The 18,037-nt window shown below is 34.9% G+C and overlaps 2 protein-coding genes across 2 annotated transcripts; both read right to left on the bottom strand.

Moving 5' to 3' along the window:
• Positions 1–10,762: 10,762 nt before the first annotated feature.
• Positions 10,763–11,816, bottom strand: LOC118033350 (uncharacterized). Its single transcript, XM_035038298.2, has 2 exons — positions 11,497–11,816; positions 10,763–11,359 (listed from the first exon to the last, which is right to left on the bottom strand). The coding sequence occupies exons 1-2, from the start codon at positions 11,644–11,646 to the stop codon at positions 10,916–10,918; spliced, it is 594 nt and encodes a 197-aa protein (XP_034894189.1). The 5' UTR covers positions 11,647–11,816; the 3' UTR covers positions 10,763–10,915.
• Positions 11,817–16,703: 4,887 nt separating this feature from the next.
• Positions 16,704–17,691, bottom strand: LOC118033351 (uncharacterized). The gene is made up of 2 exons (XM_035038300.2): positions 17,457–17,691; positions 16,704–17,341 (listed from the first exon to the last, which is right to left on the bottom strand). Exons 1-2 carry the CDS (start codon positions 17,593–17,595, stop codon positions 16,860–16,862), a joined length of 621 nt encoding a protein of 206 aa, XP_034894191.1. The 5' UTR covers positions 17,596–17,691; the 3' UTR covers positions 16,704–16,859.
• Positions 17,692–18,037: the final 346 nt, after the last annotated feature.

Genomic DNA, 18,037 nt, shown 5'->3' with positions numbered 1-18,037 from the left:
CTATCACCCATACTCATGCGGTGAAGTGCTCATCTGGCTTCAAAACAAATTGTCCCACACAGTCAGTCTTCGGGGTGGGTGCCTTTCTGACATTCATTCAATGCAGTTGCGTGGTAATGTCTGTCGATAACCATGTTTCAAAGGATGACAATATAAGATTGTCCTTCAAGTGCATCATTGTTCCACAGTCAGTCTTGGTGGTGTGCATATGTTCGATGTTCATTCAAATGCACTCACCCGATAACATTTGTCAGGAGTCATAGCCATGTTTCAGAGGGTGACCCAAGATGGAGATATGAAAATATCCTTCAAGTGCAGCGTTGCTCATCAATTGCTGCTGAAGTTCACTGAATCATGGATTGTCTTTGAGTAACATTGCCCCAGCAATGATATGAATGCTCGTTCATCAGTTTATACTCAATGATGTTTTCCTTTGTCATTGTCAGATGATAATCATAACTTTCCGGGACTTTGATGACTCATCATCTGATTCTTTCTTTGCCCCCAGCTGATCTGGATACTGTTTGTTTCCCTTCTTAAGGTCCACTGTATTGCCCCCAGCTGCTCAACTTTTCAAGGAGTGTCGAGGACTTCAATGTCATTTCTATCAACGATTTTGCATACTCAATCAATGTTCTTCTGTGTTTGATAATCTTCCTTGTTCTGGAATCAACTCTCATATTTCAAAAATCATGTCTATTCAAAGTCTAGTTTGTTGAAATGAAATAAAAAATGTCCTTTTTTGGAAATCTTTTGAAAATCAAGCTTTTTTATCAAAGACCCAACACACGTTATTCGAAATACACAGTCCTTTGATTGTCTTGTATTTTGAAAACAGAAATCGACCCGTTGTAGGATTAAAATGGCTTTTTCCATGGTTCTTTATATCAATTTGAATCCTTGATATTGGGTATATCATTTGATGGTCTGTGATGAGGTGACATTTTTATGAATTTCAAAAACAAGATGCTCAGGCTTTATCAAGAAAGGTTGTTTCTTAGCATTTATTTTATCAGCATGCATAATAACCAGTAGCTTATTTCATGAAGTCACGACCCTTATGGAAAAGTTCTTGAAGTTTTGAGAGCGCCATTTATCGATTCAAATTGCTTGCTTGATTAAAAAGGGCTTTTAAAAAGCACGTAATGCAGGCTATGGTTCATGGCTATGAAAGAAAGGAATTTCACAGGCTCAAAAGGTGTTTGAGGGTTTCAAAGACCTAGGATCAACATCAACTATTCATCAACTCTTTTCTATTGTTGTCTTTGTAGAGGAAACGACATATAACCTTGTTAACCTCAAAGTTCAGACTTTTCTTAACATAAGTTATAATGCAAATCCACCTTTCCTTGATGAATAACCAACCTTAATCATCTGATAACATCATAGGCTTTATAATGGATACCAAAAGTCAATGCTTATAGCTTAATCTTTTTTTTTTTTAGTATTGACTTTTGTTGTGCCTTTCCTTGATTGAAATTTCTTTTGCTCTTCATAGACTTGATAGGCGTTCTCCTTCCTTTATCTTTGACTTGTATTTAAGTGAAGGCAAATTCAACTTCCCCTTTTTTTTTTTTTTTATAGCCTTCCTCAAAACTTTCTTATATGCCCCCAGTCTATGTGTCTTCTTCTAGCTCTCTCTCAATCATTGGACTTTTGTTCTAAGCCTTCCCCTTTATCCATTAATTATATCAATGTCTCCAACATATCTCTCATCTGCCCCCAGTATGGGGTGTGATCCTAGTCAGGGTTTTCATGAAAAGAATATTCTATTAAGCTCAAAATGGGACTACAAGGGATATAATCTTTAGAAAGTGAAGGGATATCAAAAATGGCCTTTTCTCATTTCAAGCAAGGTCAGTTAAAACCGATAAATTTTGACCCCATCTAGTGTAATGATTTGGACTTGTAAGAGTCAATGATTCCCGAGTCCATGGCTACCGAAACCACTACATGTCATTATGCATACTGATAAAACTTAGTTAAATGATGTGTGGTTCAGTTTCAAAAGGTATGAGTTCAAAATTGTTTGGTCACCTCATGTCATTTTCAAGCATAGAGTCATTTCTGTAATCAAATCACTTTTAATCTTCCGGATTGATTAACCTTTATCGCATGTTGGAGTTTGATCAAAATATTTTGTCAGAATAAAATGCTAAACATCTGTTGATTTCAAAACAACAAAAAGTCAAAAGCAAGGCATGTTTCGTTGAAGGATGAGATGTGATCCCAAAACAAAATGCAGAATTCCATAACAATATGATTGACTGTTCATCACCATTCTCGAATCAGCTTTTCTGTCAATATCTGTGTTTTGCCAAGTAGTTTCGATCACATGTCATTCTGAAGATGTTTGGGGAACAATATAGCCAATGACACCCTCCTTCACCGACTCCACTTGTCTCTTGCTCACCAACTTTCAGACTCAATTCTTGCAAGTCTTGCAACTGTTTACTTGAAATGGTTGAGGACCCCATCATGACATCACATCTCTTATCTGGATTAAACCACCCAGAAAATGGTGGTTGCATAGGATTTGTCGGAGTCAAGCAAAAATTCTAGAATCTGACAGGTGTTGGCTGACAAACATAAGTGGCAGAGGAATGTCAATCTTGGCAAAGACATTTGAGCAATTGATGCTTGAGCGAGACTTGACTAGGCAAAGTAACTGAGGTTTCTCAATCGAGAGTCATCTTCTGATGCACCTCTCATCATTGTTCTGGAATCCATGGCAGATCCTTCAATCTTTCCTCTCTTCATAGCTTGTTCAATTCTTCGGCAAATCCTCACAACATCATTTCAATGTTGTTGTGGTTGGTTGAGGATTGTTAGAAAACTTTCCAATAGCTTGGTAATCTTGGCAGCGCCTAGAAACTCGTAGTATCGCCACTATCGACGTGTGGAATCACACATTGTCTCTATTGGAAGAGCACCTGGTGAATCTAAAACTCCTTTGTCCCCTCTTCAATTTCTCACTGACAGTGCAACAAACAAATACCTATAGAGGAAGTCCTGCTCTGTTGAAGTTTCAGTCTTCTTCATGTTTTTCAGTCTATGCATGTCTCTTCTCTCTACTCTTGCATTTTAATACTGACACTGTTGGAGGAAAATCATAGCTGATCTGAAACTACTGTATTCCTTCTTGGATTTCCCATTTGCGGATCTACAAACAGATTCCTGCCGAAAGAGCTCTGCTACGTTGAAGTTTGAAGTCTGCTCGTATTTTTCAGACCAGGTCTGGATCTTCAATGTACTAAGATGTCTCCGTGCTGAAACTGATGAGAGAAATATTTGTAGCATATGCAACTTATAAATTCCCTCTTGCATTCCCAATTTGTAGAGCCATAAATGGATTTTTATGGAGGGAGCTCTGCCACATTGAAGTTCAGTGTTTAATCATGGTTTTTCAGACCATCTTGTGCTGCTGAACTGGAGTTGAGCTCATAATTGGGGTGGCTTCCCAGAAGACTAATGCACCATGTACAAGAGGCTAGTAGTCGTTTGGTTCCATTAGATGATGTGGAGGCGATGAACATTTAACAGTGCAAGTGGGCAAGAACCAGAGTTGTCATTAGTTGATGACTAAAGGCATTGTTGTTGTTGTTCATGACGGAAAAGGAGAGATACAACTTCAATTGGACAGGAACAAGCAGTGTTCCCACAGAAAACTATGCAGACACTCTCTTTCCATTTGATGCTCAACACTTGTTCGAGCAGATCTGAGTCCCGCTACTTCACCCTTGATGCTCTCAACCTTAATCTGATAATGAACCTATATCTGACTCCTTTGTTCACTTCCATTATCTTTCTTCAATCTCGTGCAGCACAACTTGTACAGGGGACCTACGTTTCGACCCGGTTCATGCATGATAAATGTATGAACATGTAATCTATATGATGAACTCGCCCTTCGAGGGGTGACAATATGGTTGTAACTCTTGTATGATGGAACAAAAATCGTGATTTTTGCCCAAACTCTACAATGAAAATTTTCGGAGTGACGGCCAATGTGTCACCCACAAGTCTTAAGTTCAAGATGCTTCAAGAAGGGTTTGCCCTTATGCAAATAACAATAGCACATACAACCTAAGGACAGGTTCTATTCATTATGTGAACAGGGGTAAGTTTTCTATCTGGTCTCAAAAGGGTCTCATATCTGCCCAGTGACGTTCTTCGTAAAGACAGTATGGGGGCGTTGCAAGGAATGGTTAAGGCACGTATACCCATCATTACCAAGCAGACACTCAGATATGAGTTGGGTGTTTCACGCATCTGAACCCTGACCAATAGTCTTAGGGCAGATCGCTAGTTCCCCACCTAACCTAGAAGCTTGTGTGTGCTTTTAAAAATAAATACAGGTGATGCATGAGACAATTCTATAAAATGCATTGAAATAAATATTAACAAAAAAGATAAAAATGCAAAAACTTAAACACATCAAATATACAAAGCTTAGTCCAATAATGTCAAAAACAATACCTTCCCCAGTGGAGTCGCCATTCTGTCGCACCCCAAAAAAATCAGTCGGCGCGCGGCATCGGCTGGCGATTTAAGTCTCGTTGTGTTTGCTCGTTTTTGGTTCGTTGGAGTCGCCACCTAGTAATTGATTTCGGGCTACTAGGAAACCGGATGTACTGGTCTTGTCATAGATTCGCGGGTACGGGACTGGTTGTGGTTAGGGAAGGTATTAGCACCCCTAACGCACCCTACCTGAGGTAAGCTGCTTCGTGGCTTTGACGTGTTAAAGAAGTTTTAATAATTGTCTTTTCATCGGAAATTAGAAATATCACTTACGTATAAGTTAATAATTCTTAACCGTGATCCGATCAAAATATTAAATTCTTCTTTAATAGCTTTGCAATTTTATCCTAAAAAATAAATAAAGAAATAAATAAAATAACAAATTCATAAAACAAATACAAACACACACATACACTTTCACTATTTTTATTTCTTTTTTATTTCTTTTTTTTTCTTTTCTTTTACATCCACTATACAAATACAAATACAAAATACAAATTCAAATTAAATAAATAAAAATTACATTAATTAATTTAAAAATTACAAAACAGTCCCTAAAAACTCCAGAAATTGCAGGGAAGGACTTCTGGGGGCTGTGTGAACAGTGTCGGCACGTGGATCCACGCGTCACCGCCACTGGCGGCGCGTGCGTCCACGCGCCACCGCAGAAAAAGGGAACCGGTGGATCCGGCTCGTTTCTGTTTCCTCTTCTTTTCCTCGCCGGCGGTGGGGAGTGACAATCACCTGCAAAGAAGAAAAAACGCAATCCAGTTGGTTTTAATTTTGTTCTCAGTCACGGATCTATTTTTTCTTCTCCGTTTTGGGATCTGTGTTTGTTCTTTCTCCGGTCTACTCTTGGGGGTTTCGTTGTCTTCTTCTCTGCTCAGGCAGTCGGGCGGTGGCTAGTTGATGGTAGATCCATGGCCGTCGGGTCTATTTGGTGACCCCGTGACCGCTGCTGGGTCGTTGATGGCGTGCTGCGGCTGGGTCTGAGCACGGCGTTGAGAGGCAGATCGGAGGAAGAGACTGCTGAGAGGGGAGGGGTCTGGTGCTGGTCGCTGCGTTCGGGCCGGTTGAAGTTTGGGGAGCGGGCGGTCCGTTCATGGTGGCTGAGAACCGGATGAGAGGAGAGTGAGGCAGGTGAAGGAGAGGGTCATGGCTGCTTGTGTCCGGCCAAAAGAGAATGAAGCTGGCGTTGAGGGAAAACGGTGATGGAGGGGGTTATGTGCAGAGTTTTTTTTCTTTGGGCAGAGGGCAAGGGAGAGAAGAGGAAAAATGTTGAAGACGAAAGGGGCGCCGGTGGAGAGCTGAAAATCAGAGGGTGGGGGCTGCTCCGATTGAGTGAGAAGAAAAAAAAATAATCCAAAAGGTGAGGGGGGCTGTTATGGTGAAGATGAAGATGGCTGGGCAATTCAAACCAGGGAAGGGGGGGCGGCTTGGTTTTCTTTTGTGCAGGGAGATCAGAAAAAAATCAAAAGGTGTGGGGGGCGCCGCCGGCTAGTTTATCTCTGTCAATGGGAGTAGGGCGGCTCTGTTTAGCTCCGGCTGAAGAGAAAAAATAAAATAAAAAAAAACCAGAGGGGAAGGGGCCTTGGGCGAGAAGGAGCAACGGCTGGAAGTTCAAAAAATTTCCAACCGGGGGGCCGCTCCTTTGGGTAGGCTGTTTGGAGAAAACAAAAGATAGGTTTTAGGGTTTTTTCTTTTGTATTTTTGTTGAAGTTTCAAAATTGCCCCCCCTTAAATGTGTTGAGGAAACCAGTATTTATAGGCAAAATGTTGCTAGGTTTTTCAACTTGGTCCCTCAACTTCTTTCTTTTTTGTAAATTTTGATTTTTCTTATTTTTTGTATTTTTTTGAAAACGAGCAATATCAACGTCGACTCAAATGTGGAAAATCAATGATTTAAAAATGACGCGTGAAAAGTCGAACGCGTTTTGAAAATCTTTTAACAATTTAAATTCTTTTTTAGACGACGTTGAAAATGCTAAAATGACGAAAATATATTAAAAAAACATATTTTTTGGATTTTCATTGTTTTTCTCTATTTTTGGATTTTTTGAAAATATATCAAAAACATGGGTCAAAAATTGGGTAGTAACACAATCTATGAGATATACGACGGTTTAAAATCCTTCCAAACCACTATGTTATTCCAACCTAGATGCTCTCTTTTTTTTGTATATTTTTTGGTTTTTTTTTTTACCTCGTATCAAAAATCATACAACCTATATGGAATAAATTAATTATCTATTAGTAAATAAAAAATAAAAATTTAATATTTGGAAAAAATAATATCTTGAATTTGATCCTACCTAATTGCAGTGTGATTCTCTGAAACCCTCATCAAAACATTATTATCAGCACTCTCCCATTTAATTTTCCCTTGAAGTAAAAATTTCTATTTTTTTCAGTAATTTCAATAAAGTAATCAAATTAACATAAAAAAATATTTAAGTTAATATTAATTGCATTATTAAATGAGTGGCCAGTACCTTTTCTTCAGCCTGTATTTGTTGTCGCCTATATTTGGTGTCAATTGGTGCATTAGATAAGGCAGTGGCATCATTGATAACTTGCTATCATATTGGTCTCTTTATAATATTGGAAGAGTTGTGTGGTTTGCTTGGGAAATAATGTTATGTTTGTTAGAGATAAGATTCTCACCATTATGCAGTAATTGTGCTTTGTTTTTGGTCTAACCAGAAATTAGAAATTTCATGTTTGTTTTTTCTTCATGCTCATAGTTGGATCATTATAGGGAGAGCTGATTGTTGTTGCATTAAATAGGTGGGCTTTAACATCATTAATGACACCTATTTACTCTCACATTGAATCTCTTTTTGCAACATTGGGAGAGCTACTATGGTTTTCTTTGCTTGGGAAATAATGTCACGTTTAATTGAGACAAGATTTTGCACTCTTTGCATATGATGATTTCATTGCATAATAGATTGTGCTCTCTTTTTTATCTGACCACAAATTGAAAATTCCTTATATAAAAAATACAAAAATATTTTTCTAATGTATTTTTAAGTAAAAAACACTTTGAAAAACAACATTTACCACTATCCTAAACACCCTTTCAAGTCCCTTGACATGCTAGTTAAGGCCTAGAAAAGTTTCTTTTTATTTTTTTATTATTTTTTTATTACTTTTTATATAAGCTAAATAGATTAGATTAGCCATTTAACCTACACTTCGATGTATACAGATGTTTTTCCAACAAAAAAATTAAACTTGCAGGCTTTTTTTTCATATTTCTTTACATAAAAAAACATTAAGTGTAAATAATATATATATATATATATATATATATCTTACTAAATAAATTGAGAATCATCTATGTCAATAAATAAATAAAAAATAAAATTATTAACAATAACTAAATATATATTTGAAAACATTGAGAGGCGTAGATCAATATATTTTATCCCACAACATAGTCTATTTACCTAATTTTGTTTATTAAAATTAATATTTTATTTAAGTAAATGATAGTAGAAATAGACACACATAAAATTAATTAAACAAAATTAAAAGAAAGAAATATATTTTAAGGTTACACTTATTAGAAATACCTTGCAAAAATAAAAAAAATATATTTTTAAAAACAAAGTTCAATTATATAAAATAAAATAAAAATTATAAATGAATTAGAATAATCTCTTTAATAACTAAATACAAACAAAATAATTAAAAAACAACTATTTAAAAAGGCTAAATACAAAAAATTAGGTAAAAAGAGTATTAATTTAAATATAAAATAAAATTATTTTAAAAAATATATAGTTTTTTTTTAAAGGTAAAATAACAAAAAAAAAAAAAGAAGAAAAGAAAGAAAGAAAGAAAGAAAGATGAGATGCTAGAGTGCTGCACGGCCTAGCCCATCTAGTACAAGCCCATGAAAAGACCCTGTTTTTTTCAATTTGGCTAAAAAAAAGATATAATCACTCAAAAACAAAGAGCAGGCCCGGAAGAGCAATAGCAGTATCAAGATCTAGTGTCAAACAAGCAAATAGATGTCACTAGTAATATGATTGGTGACTTATTGAGCTTAATTATAGTGATTCCAGTAAATAAAGATGCTAGACGTGTAGGTGAAATGGATCAGATTGTCTTTGAAATCGATTTTTTTCACAATGGTCAAAAGGCTTTTGACATGTTACATCCGATCCTCCCTTTCTTGAAATGAAAGGCAGAGCGCGAAGCTTATGGTCTCTTTGGAGGCTAAATTGAAAGAAAAAAAAACATAATTTTGAATAATGAGTGCACAACATAAGAGAATAAACGAATACACAGTATTCTCGACACAACGATTTAGAGCATTTGTTAATGTTAATAAAGCTCTTCAAGTGACCAAACAGGCCACCCAGGAGAAGCAAAGCCAAGAAGGTCTGCAAATAGTGATTCAGAGAGAACAAAAAATCTATCAACTGCCTAACAAAAAGAAATGTTGAATGGCGAGTTCAAAGAAAGGAGCAATGGTCACATTCCAAATCAACCTTGACAAAGTGAGGCAGGTGACCAAGAAGATGCAGTATCCCAACAAAACTAACCTTGATGACGTGAACAAATCGGTGGCAAAAGCATAACAATTCTTCATAGAAACTCTTCAGGAGCCGTATCCTTCACATCATGAGATCATATCCATAATGATTCACTGATAGACAAGATAATATATGGTTGGAGCACCAAAAAGTTGCGAGAGCACACAAGAAATAAGAGCTGGAAGTCGCGAGCTATGGAGAGAACAATCCATCTGCAGCAACAGAACTAGACTACAGTGGCAAGAGATCCGATAAACTTTTGGGAGCCACTTTAGTCCCTTTGTTGAGCAGCAAAGTGATGAAGGAGCAGCTTCAACTGGAAGAAGTAACGCCCTAGCTTCCAAATCTTTAACCAGAGGCTTATCATTCGCCAGCAAACTGGTAACAATGATGATTCAGTGGGCTTCATCCATATCTACTCAATTTTACTAAGCAAGTTGGGCCCTTGTTTAGTGATGGAAAAGGTTTTTCGTTTTCAAATCCAATTTTCTACTCCAATTGCAGTTTTCATTTTCTAATGAAAAACCAGAGAACTCGTTCATTTTACAAAGTTACTTAATATTCTTCTCAGGTAGAAAACTGAAAACGTATTACGTTCATTTTACAAAGTTCCTTGACATTTTTATTAAGTAGAAAACTGAAAACGTATCCAAACTATGGTATTTTTATGTATATAGAAAAATTGAAAAATGAAATCATATTCAAAATAAACTTGTTTTCCTGCCATTTCCCTGTTACTCCAGCAAAATCACCATATACCTGTAGATTCAAAGCTAAAGAAGTAAGAAATAGGAACCAAGTAAAGAAAGTTTACATTCAGTAATCTAGCTTTTCATTGAAGCCAAATAGGAACATATTAGAAACTAATATAATTTATATATTAGAATCTCATCTAATAGTTTAAACTTTGAGTTGAAATGATTATTTAATATGGGATTAATAACCAAATGATCACGGGTTTAAATCTCATCATTCTCATTCCTTTTTTTTTTTTAAAATCTAATTAATAGCATAAAATAGTATGGGTTTATACAAGTTTCAAGTTTTATAGAGCCTCATCTAACAACTTAAACTTTTAGATTGAGATGATTCGTCGAGAGAACCAAATAAAATAAGCTTACATTCAGTACACTAGCTTTTCATTGAAGCAAAATAGGAACTAAAATCTAATTAATAACACAAACTAAAATCTAATTAATAATACAAGATAAGATAATGTGGTAATATATAAATTTCAAACCCAAAACACCTTTCAGTACACTAGCTTTTCATTGAAGCAAAATAGGAACCAAGCAAAGAAAGATTACGTTCAGTACACTAGCTTTTCAGTGAAGCAAAATATCAAACACCGTGTGTGCATTCCTGATAAGGCACCATTTAAAACAAAATTTCAAAGATACATATGCAATATCAATCCATGTGTAGAAAATGTAATCGGTAGCAAAATAGAGCTACGACAGCAATCTTCATATTAATATGTGTAGCCCCAATCCAAATTTTTACATATTAATTAACTCGTAACAAACTCTGAACAATATAGGAAGGAAGGGCATGGAGAGAGGTCATACCTTTGGAGAGGAAAAGCTCTCAATTTCTGAGTTCCCCTCCAACTTTCCAAGAACCAGTGAGCCTTCATTAGAATTAGCAGTAGAAATTCCAAAAAAAAAAAAAAAAAAATCCAGTAGCAGAAGTAGTATTGGCTAGTTTTGATGATATATATAATCCAAGCACTTTTAATAAGCATATATATACAGAGAAAAAATAAAAAGGGAAAACAGATAAAAGATGATATTAACCTAGGTCGATAAAAAAAGGAGGAGGTAAGATTAAACAACAAAACCGAAAACTCAATCAGCTTCTTGTAAACCACCAAGAACAAAAGACCCGACCAGCAAGCCGGCAGCACCAACCCCAAGGGCCCCCGCCAACACAGCCTGGGCGGCCACCAGCCCTGCCGAGTCATCAGGTATAACGACAATAGCCACCACTGCCGCCACCAGTATGGGCAGCGCAGCAGAAGCCAATGTAGACGGCGAAACACTTGCCGTTTTCTCCAACAGACTCAGCAAGCCCAGCTGCTCAGCTTTCGAAAACACACCCAACCTCTCTATCGACGATAAAGTGAATCCCAACTCCTCGGCTTTAGATAGGAGTCCTGCTTTTTCTACGTTGCTAAGGACTTTACTTTTCTCGAGCTTTTTGAATACGTCAAATTCGACTTCTTCGCTGTCTTCGTAAAAGATCCCTGCACCGTACCATTGTTTCTTCCAGTTCCCATCATACTTGTTAACCTACATATATGTGGGCATTGCTTTAGTTGAAAGTAATGATAGAGAGACAAGATTTTGAAGTCTGAATTTGCAAGTAATGAACCAAGGGGCAACAACTGTAAAGGGTTTCTAGGTAAAGAATTGAATTGGTCAGTTACCTTCTTTTGGGGAGCCATGGCAACGATTGTAAGGGCCAGCTGTTTCGTGGGTGATTGGAGGCCAAAGCGGGACTTGGAGGTGAGGAAATGGGGGCGATTTGTTCCTCGAAGATAAGCAGCAGAAGTTATTAGTGGTGCCCTCACCGCCATTGATGGTCAACAATAAACTCACCGGTTATTCTAAGCAGAGCAGCAGAGGGGTCGAGTGAGATTGGTTTCTCAGTTGATGATGATGCAGTCGCTACGCTGGATAATCTTTCGTGTAATCCTCGTTATCAACCAATCGAATCAGCGATAGCTTTATCTTGGAATTTGCATTTTATCATTAGAACGAGCCAATCATCTACGCCTTCCGTGGATTGTTGTTGTTGTTATTATTTATTAAAAAAGTAATATTCGAAATGAATACTTTTAATATATTATTATTTAACAGATTATTCAGTATATCCAACTCACACGACATGTTAATCCCAACAAATAGAAAACTTTAAAATACTTAAAAATAAAGAAAAAAAAATGAAAAACCTCGAAACATGACATTTTTTTTTAATCATATTTGCACTTGGTAGGTTTATGTGAAATATCAAAGAACCCAACTCAAGTCACTCATTTCTTGGGTACACTAAGAACGTTTGTTTATTTTATGAAAAATTGTTTTTTTATATTTATTTATTATTAAAAAAATTAATTAATAAAAAATAATTTACAGTTAAATAAAAATTTTGCTTGTTATTTAAAAAAATATTCTCCTTCAGTTTTAAATATAATATACTTTTTAAAAGTTTCAAGAAGTTAAAAAATATTATTTTATTTATTGATTATATCAAATTTGATCATTAATTTTTTAATTGCTATATACTTTGTTTTGAATCATTTTTTTTTATTTTATCCATTTAAAATTTGATATAATTTGATTTTTATATCAACTTTAGTCCTCATTATTTTTATTATTATTAATTTATATTTTATATTTTTTTAATTGAATTTTTTATATCTATCATATTTGGTCCTTATTTTTTTATCACTATTTATTTTATTTGAACTAATTTAGAAAATTTGATAATTTTTTCTTTTTAACTTCATCATCTTTCAATTTTTTTATTTATCAGATTAGATTCTTATTTTTCTAATTGTTATTTATTTTATTTAAAATAATTCATGAAACTATATATTTTAAAAAAATTCATCATCTTTTAATTTATTTATTTGTTAGATTTTTTTTTATTCTTCAAATTGCTATTTATTTTTTTGAAATAATTTATAAAATTGATATTTTTAAAAATTTCTTCTTTCTTCAACTTTTTCATATATTAGATTTAGTTCTTATTTTTTTTAATAATTTTTTTTAAAAAATCAATAGATTATTTTTTTTTGGCATAGCCAAATACTAAAAAATATTTTTCAGCTCATTTTCTATAACATTACTAAATATCAGATAATAATTTATTTTTTAGAAATCCAATTTTTCATATAAACTACTTTAACACAAATTATTTTCCGACAAAAAAAAAAAAGGGTCCAAGTTGGATATGTTTTTTTTTATTGCGACATTTGATATCTGATTCATTTATTGTTCACATTGTAAACTGAGTTGATCTTGCCGACATATTTCTTTTTTCCTCTTCAGTAATAAGGGCCAGAGTCTGAGAAGATTCTACAAATAAAGAGAGCTCGGGGGTGAGGCAGAAGCAAAGTATCTCTCTGGACTGGGTATTGCTCGCCAGCGACAAGCTATTGTGGATGGCATGGGAGAGAGTGTGTTGGGCTTCTCTGAGAATGTGCCAGGGACCACTGCTAAGGATGTAATGGAGATGGTCCTGGTCACCCAGTACTTCGACACAATGAAGGAAATTGGTGCTGCCTCTAAATCCTCTGCTGTGTTTTTTCCTCATGGACCTGGTGAGATCCGTAATGTTGCTACCCAGATTCAAGATGGTCTTTTCAGGCTTCATCCCACCAGTAAATGCGCAAATTTTCCAGGCTTTGACAGGAACTCATGCTTGCTAAATATTGTTAGAGAATAATATAAATTATATCCTGGGATCTTATCTAAAAACTTAAGGTATTGGGTTAAGATGGTTTTTTGACATGGTATCAGAGCCTTGATGACCTAGTAGTCACGAGTTCGAATCTCACCGTCTTATTTATTTGATAAAAATCTAGCACAAGATAATGTGGGTCTGTGCAAGTTTCAAATCCAAATGGCTTTCATTTGAGGGGGTGTGTTAGAGAATAATATAAATCATATCCTGGAACTTCACCTAAAAGCTTAAGCTATTGGGTTGAGATGGTTCTTTGACATGGTATTAGAGCCTTGATGACCTAGTAGTCACGAGTTCGAATCTCATTGTCTTATTTATTTGATAAAAATCTAGTACAAGGTAATGTGGGTCTGTGCAAGTTTCAAGTCCAAAGGGTTTTTACTTGAAGGGATGTGTTAGACAATAATATAAATTATATCCTGGGACCTCCTAAAAACTTAAGTTATTGGATTGAGGGTTTTTTGACAAATATTTTTATAAAGCTTTCACACGTTGAACTCTGGTTTTGGGTTATTTTCGTTTAACTGGAAATGACTCTAAAAGTCATGCGAGAGTTGCATGAATGTGATGTTCTCTCAATCTTGCGTCCTGGATCAATCAGTTCAATTTCATTTTATTTTCTTGGCGTTCATGTTTTCAAAGTGAAATGCATTCTCAAGATGTATTCAAAGTGCATGGTTGTTCTTCATTATAATTTTCTCTACGAAGAATAATATCAGCAGTGATGCATATTATGTCTTGGACATGGCTAGTCCTGCATGTCTAGACGGCCTCTCCACTTGCTTCCGTGACATTGATTTCAACTTCTTGAAGAAATTTAAGAATCTCCTCCCTTTTTTGGGACAGTGCCTCCATCTTGGCGTCGAGCTTCTGTAGCTTGGCCCTTAGCTTCGCAGGGTCCTTCTTATCTTCAGGGTTCTTCTTCTTCTTCCCCTTCTCGCCATCTTCTTTATCCTTTTTATCTTTACTTTCCTTGTCTTTCTTCTTCCTGTCTTTGGTTTTCTCCTCTCCCTTCTCTTCTTTCTCGTCGCTATCCTTTTCATGCTTCTCTTTTTTCTCAGCTCCTTCATTCTCTCCCATAGTTAATTTGATGCAACTACAGTATATATGTATAAAAAGAATAGTTTTGAGTTATTTAATTCAGCACATTAAAACAGTGAGAAAATGAAAAAAAGAAACCTAATGACTCAAGAGGATGAATGGATGAACAAAATAGATCAAACGACAAACCTGAAATCACAATTGCTTTGGTTCTTAGCGTATGTATTATTACTATCTTGTTTTATTTGTTTGTTTTTTTCTTTTTTATAAATAAAATCACAGAACAACATTTACCATGGTCTTAAATTCCAAAAATGTTGGACTATTTATACCCTAATCCTCACACTATTTTGGTGTTACAGTGACAATTTTCTATTCATAGACATGTAGATATAGCGTTTGTTTTAGCGAAAATTAAGAATATCCACTAGATTTTGCTATTTATTCTCAACCTAAGGACCTAGTCTATGTATATTGTTTTCAATATCCCAATTTCATCGAGTAACCTTTCAGGCCTATTATTTAGAAGTTAGTGGTGCTTGTAATTACAAACAATAATTTACGTAACTTGTGGGTAATTTTTTATATTTTGAAAGTATTTTTAAATTTTTTTTCTTTACTTTAAATTAATATTTTTTGATATTTTTAAATTATTTTATGTATTTTTAGATAAAAAATACTTTAAAAAAATAACCGCAACTATATATTTAGAAAGTTATAAAGATTTAGCTCGTCATAGAAATAAAATAAATGGAAAGAGATTTTTTTTCTTTAAAAAGGATATTGAACACTAAAACTCCACCACAACAATTACATCTAATCATGCAATTAAGTTTTTATTTTATTTTCATATAATCTAAAAGAAGAAGCGCATTGCTAACTGAGTTCTGTTTTTGTCTTTCTATTGATTTTAATAATTTGATTGGTGATAAATAAGAATCTTTCATAAATCTTACTTGTCTATGAATCAAGTTTTAACAAACAATTATTATTATTATTATTATTATGAATAGTAAATAGATTTTGTTAAAAAAGAGTTACAAAACCATTAATAATCAAGAAAGAAGGTAATCAGTAAATCGACCATGAAGGCTCTAGCAAAACCAAGCCTTGAAATCAAAACTTGAAGTTTGAAGACAATATTAGATCCCAACAACAAAAAGCAAATCGGTGCTGCCCAAGATAAGGCCCATGAGGCAATAGCAAAAGGCGTTCTTGGACACACCAAAACCCACACCAATCAAGGTAGTAAAATTAGCTAAAGAACCCCATAATCCAGGAAGCCACAAAAAAAAAAAAAAAAAAAAAAAAAAAAGAAAAAGAAAAAGAGAGAGAGAGGATGAAAATACAAGCTTGTCTGAGAAATAATTAAATACAAGAAGATTTGATACCAACTAAAGCAAATATTGAAAGAACTCTCACGAAGAACACATTGGCTTAAAAGGCCTGGGCACATGAGTTTTTAAAACTTCTAAATCTAATATTTATCAATAACACCCATGTATCACACACATTGAGGGTATAAATTTCCTTGGTAATTCTAAAACAAAATATGCTAATAATTGGGGTACAAAGTAAATAAAATCAAAATAAAGTGAAGCTATTCATTGGAAAATTCAATATTTTTGGGCAGTTTAAAATCTATTATAAATACATACCCTGTAACTCTATTTTAATATAATAATTTTTTTTTTAATTTTTGTGAATATAAATAATTTCTCAAACCATGTTAAATCTTGTTTCCTTTCTAGTTTCTCCCCAATAACAATATTTATATAAAAAAAAACTGCAGGTTTTTCATAACTTTTTTTATATCTTTTTTTTTTTATTTACGTAGGTGTCCGGGTCAGCCTGCGCGCACCACGACTAATCTCACGGTTCACTGAACATCCTGCAAACCCAGTGAGCATGTAAGGTACCGCGAGGGTGACAGACGTGCATGGTAAGTTTTGAACCCAGGATGCAGAGGAAGGGAACAAGTCTCTTCAACCGTTGAACCAAGACCTCAAGTGCAACTTTTTTTATATCCTTAGTTAGCCCGGTACTTGCAGCAATAAAAGGTTTATATGAGTTTTGGTAGGAGGAAAAAAAACGAAAATTAATGGACTAGCTACAGGAACTAGATTTTTAAAGCAGTATTTATAGCAGGGGAAAGAACACACACTTATTAATGGTAGATTGGCGGTGTATATATATTATATATACCGATTATTGTCGACAAATATATCAAGAACAACCAGGCAGGCGCAAATAAAAAAAGAAAAAAAAAATGTAATGCACTTATTCTCCTCCAGATTCCAACTTATGGCGAGCCACTATTATCCCAAGAGAAAATGCTAAAACGGCAGTAAGCAAAATCCCTTTGTTTTTCTTTATCATCTCCAAGGCCATCTCTAATGGTGTAGCCTCATCCTCCTGTCGCCAATATTTCCTTGAAAAAAGTCTCTTACTATCCATGCTTCCCTTCTCTTCTAACCTTTTGTGATTTTCATCGCTGGTAGGGGTAGGGGTGGCGGTGGCGGTGGCGGTGGCGGTGTTTTGATATTCAGGCTCTATGTACGTTTCTTCTTGCTTTGGAACAGTTACATACAGAATCTCGCCATCAAATTTTCCAGTGATCTTATCAGTATCTGAGTTCTCTGGAAGCTTAAATTTTTGCTCGAAATATATTACTTTGCTGTTGTTGTTCACAAGCCTCTCTCCGCTCACCACTATCTGCCCAGAGTTATCAACTTGAAGCTTCACTTCGTCCTTTTTAAAATCTATAAATACAAATCGCAAAAAGAATTATGATCAGCTGAGACTCACTAACGTATATATAGAGATTTTAAGAAATGTTTCAAGTTTTCATTATCATAAATGTTAGCGTAGAGATACCAGGAAGATCAACAAGAAGATAATGGCCATTGGAGTCCTCCGTCCAAGCCGAAGAAGGCACACACTCTTCAACAACGTGGCTACGCGACTGTGTCCGGTCTGCAACCCCTCCTGATCTCATCCCTCCATTATTTGCCATTGATTGAGATGATCAGGTGAGAAGACACCAAATTAAATTAATCAACTTAATTTAATTATAAAGAGATGCAAGTAGGGCTAGCTAGCTTGCTTGATGATTTATAAACGTAGGTTGTATATATAATAAACTTGTTATCTTCTATATATATATATATATATATATATATCTTGGAGGATTGTTCATATGTTATTCCAAACTTTTCCTGTTAGAGGGTTCAAGTTCAGGCGGCGCTCAATCTATGTATTTTCTTGATTACAAGAAAGATAGAAAAGGACTATTCTTTGCTTTCCTTGCGTCAAACACTACCCTTTTCTTTCCCGGGGAATACTTTGGGCATTCATTTAGCATTGCCTTCTATAACGTGCATATCTAATTTTGACCATAGATATACATGAATCAGTTGTAGAATTCCATTTGAATAATTTTTAATTCGATACATTCA

The sequence above is a fragment of the Populus alba genome, chromosome 15 (assembly GCF_005239225.2).
Source record: "Populus alba chromosome 15, ASM523922v2, whole genome shotgun sequence".
Classification (NCBI taxonomy): Eukaryota; Viridiplantae; Streptophyta; class Magnoliopsida; order Malpighiales; family Salicaceae; genus Populus; species Populus alba.
This window is presented reverse-complemented; position numbering and strand designations above follow the sequence as displayed.

Excerpts from the sequence above, each read along its gene's own strand:
- LOC118033350 (XM_035038298.2), bottom strand. The coding sequence starts at position 11,646 with ATGGCGGTGAGGGCACCACTAATAACTTCTGCTGCTTATCTTCGAGGA. Across the intron at positions 11,360-11,496 it reads CCATGGCTCCCCAAAAGAAG|GTTAACAAGTATGATGGGAA; the intron begins GTAACTGACCAA and ends ACATATATGTAG.
- LOC118033351 (XM_035038300.2), bottom strand. The coding sequence starts at position 17,595 with ATGGCAAATAATGGAGGGATGAGATCAGGAGGGGTTGCAGACCGGACA. Across the intron at positions 17,342-17,456 it reads TCTTCTTGTTGATCTTCCTG|ATTTTAAAAAGGACGAAGTG; the intron begins GTATCTCTACGC and ends TTGTATTTATAG.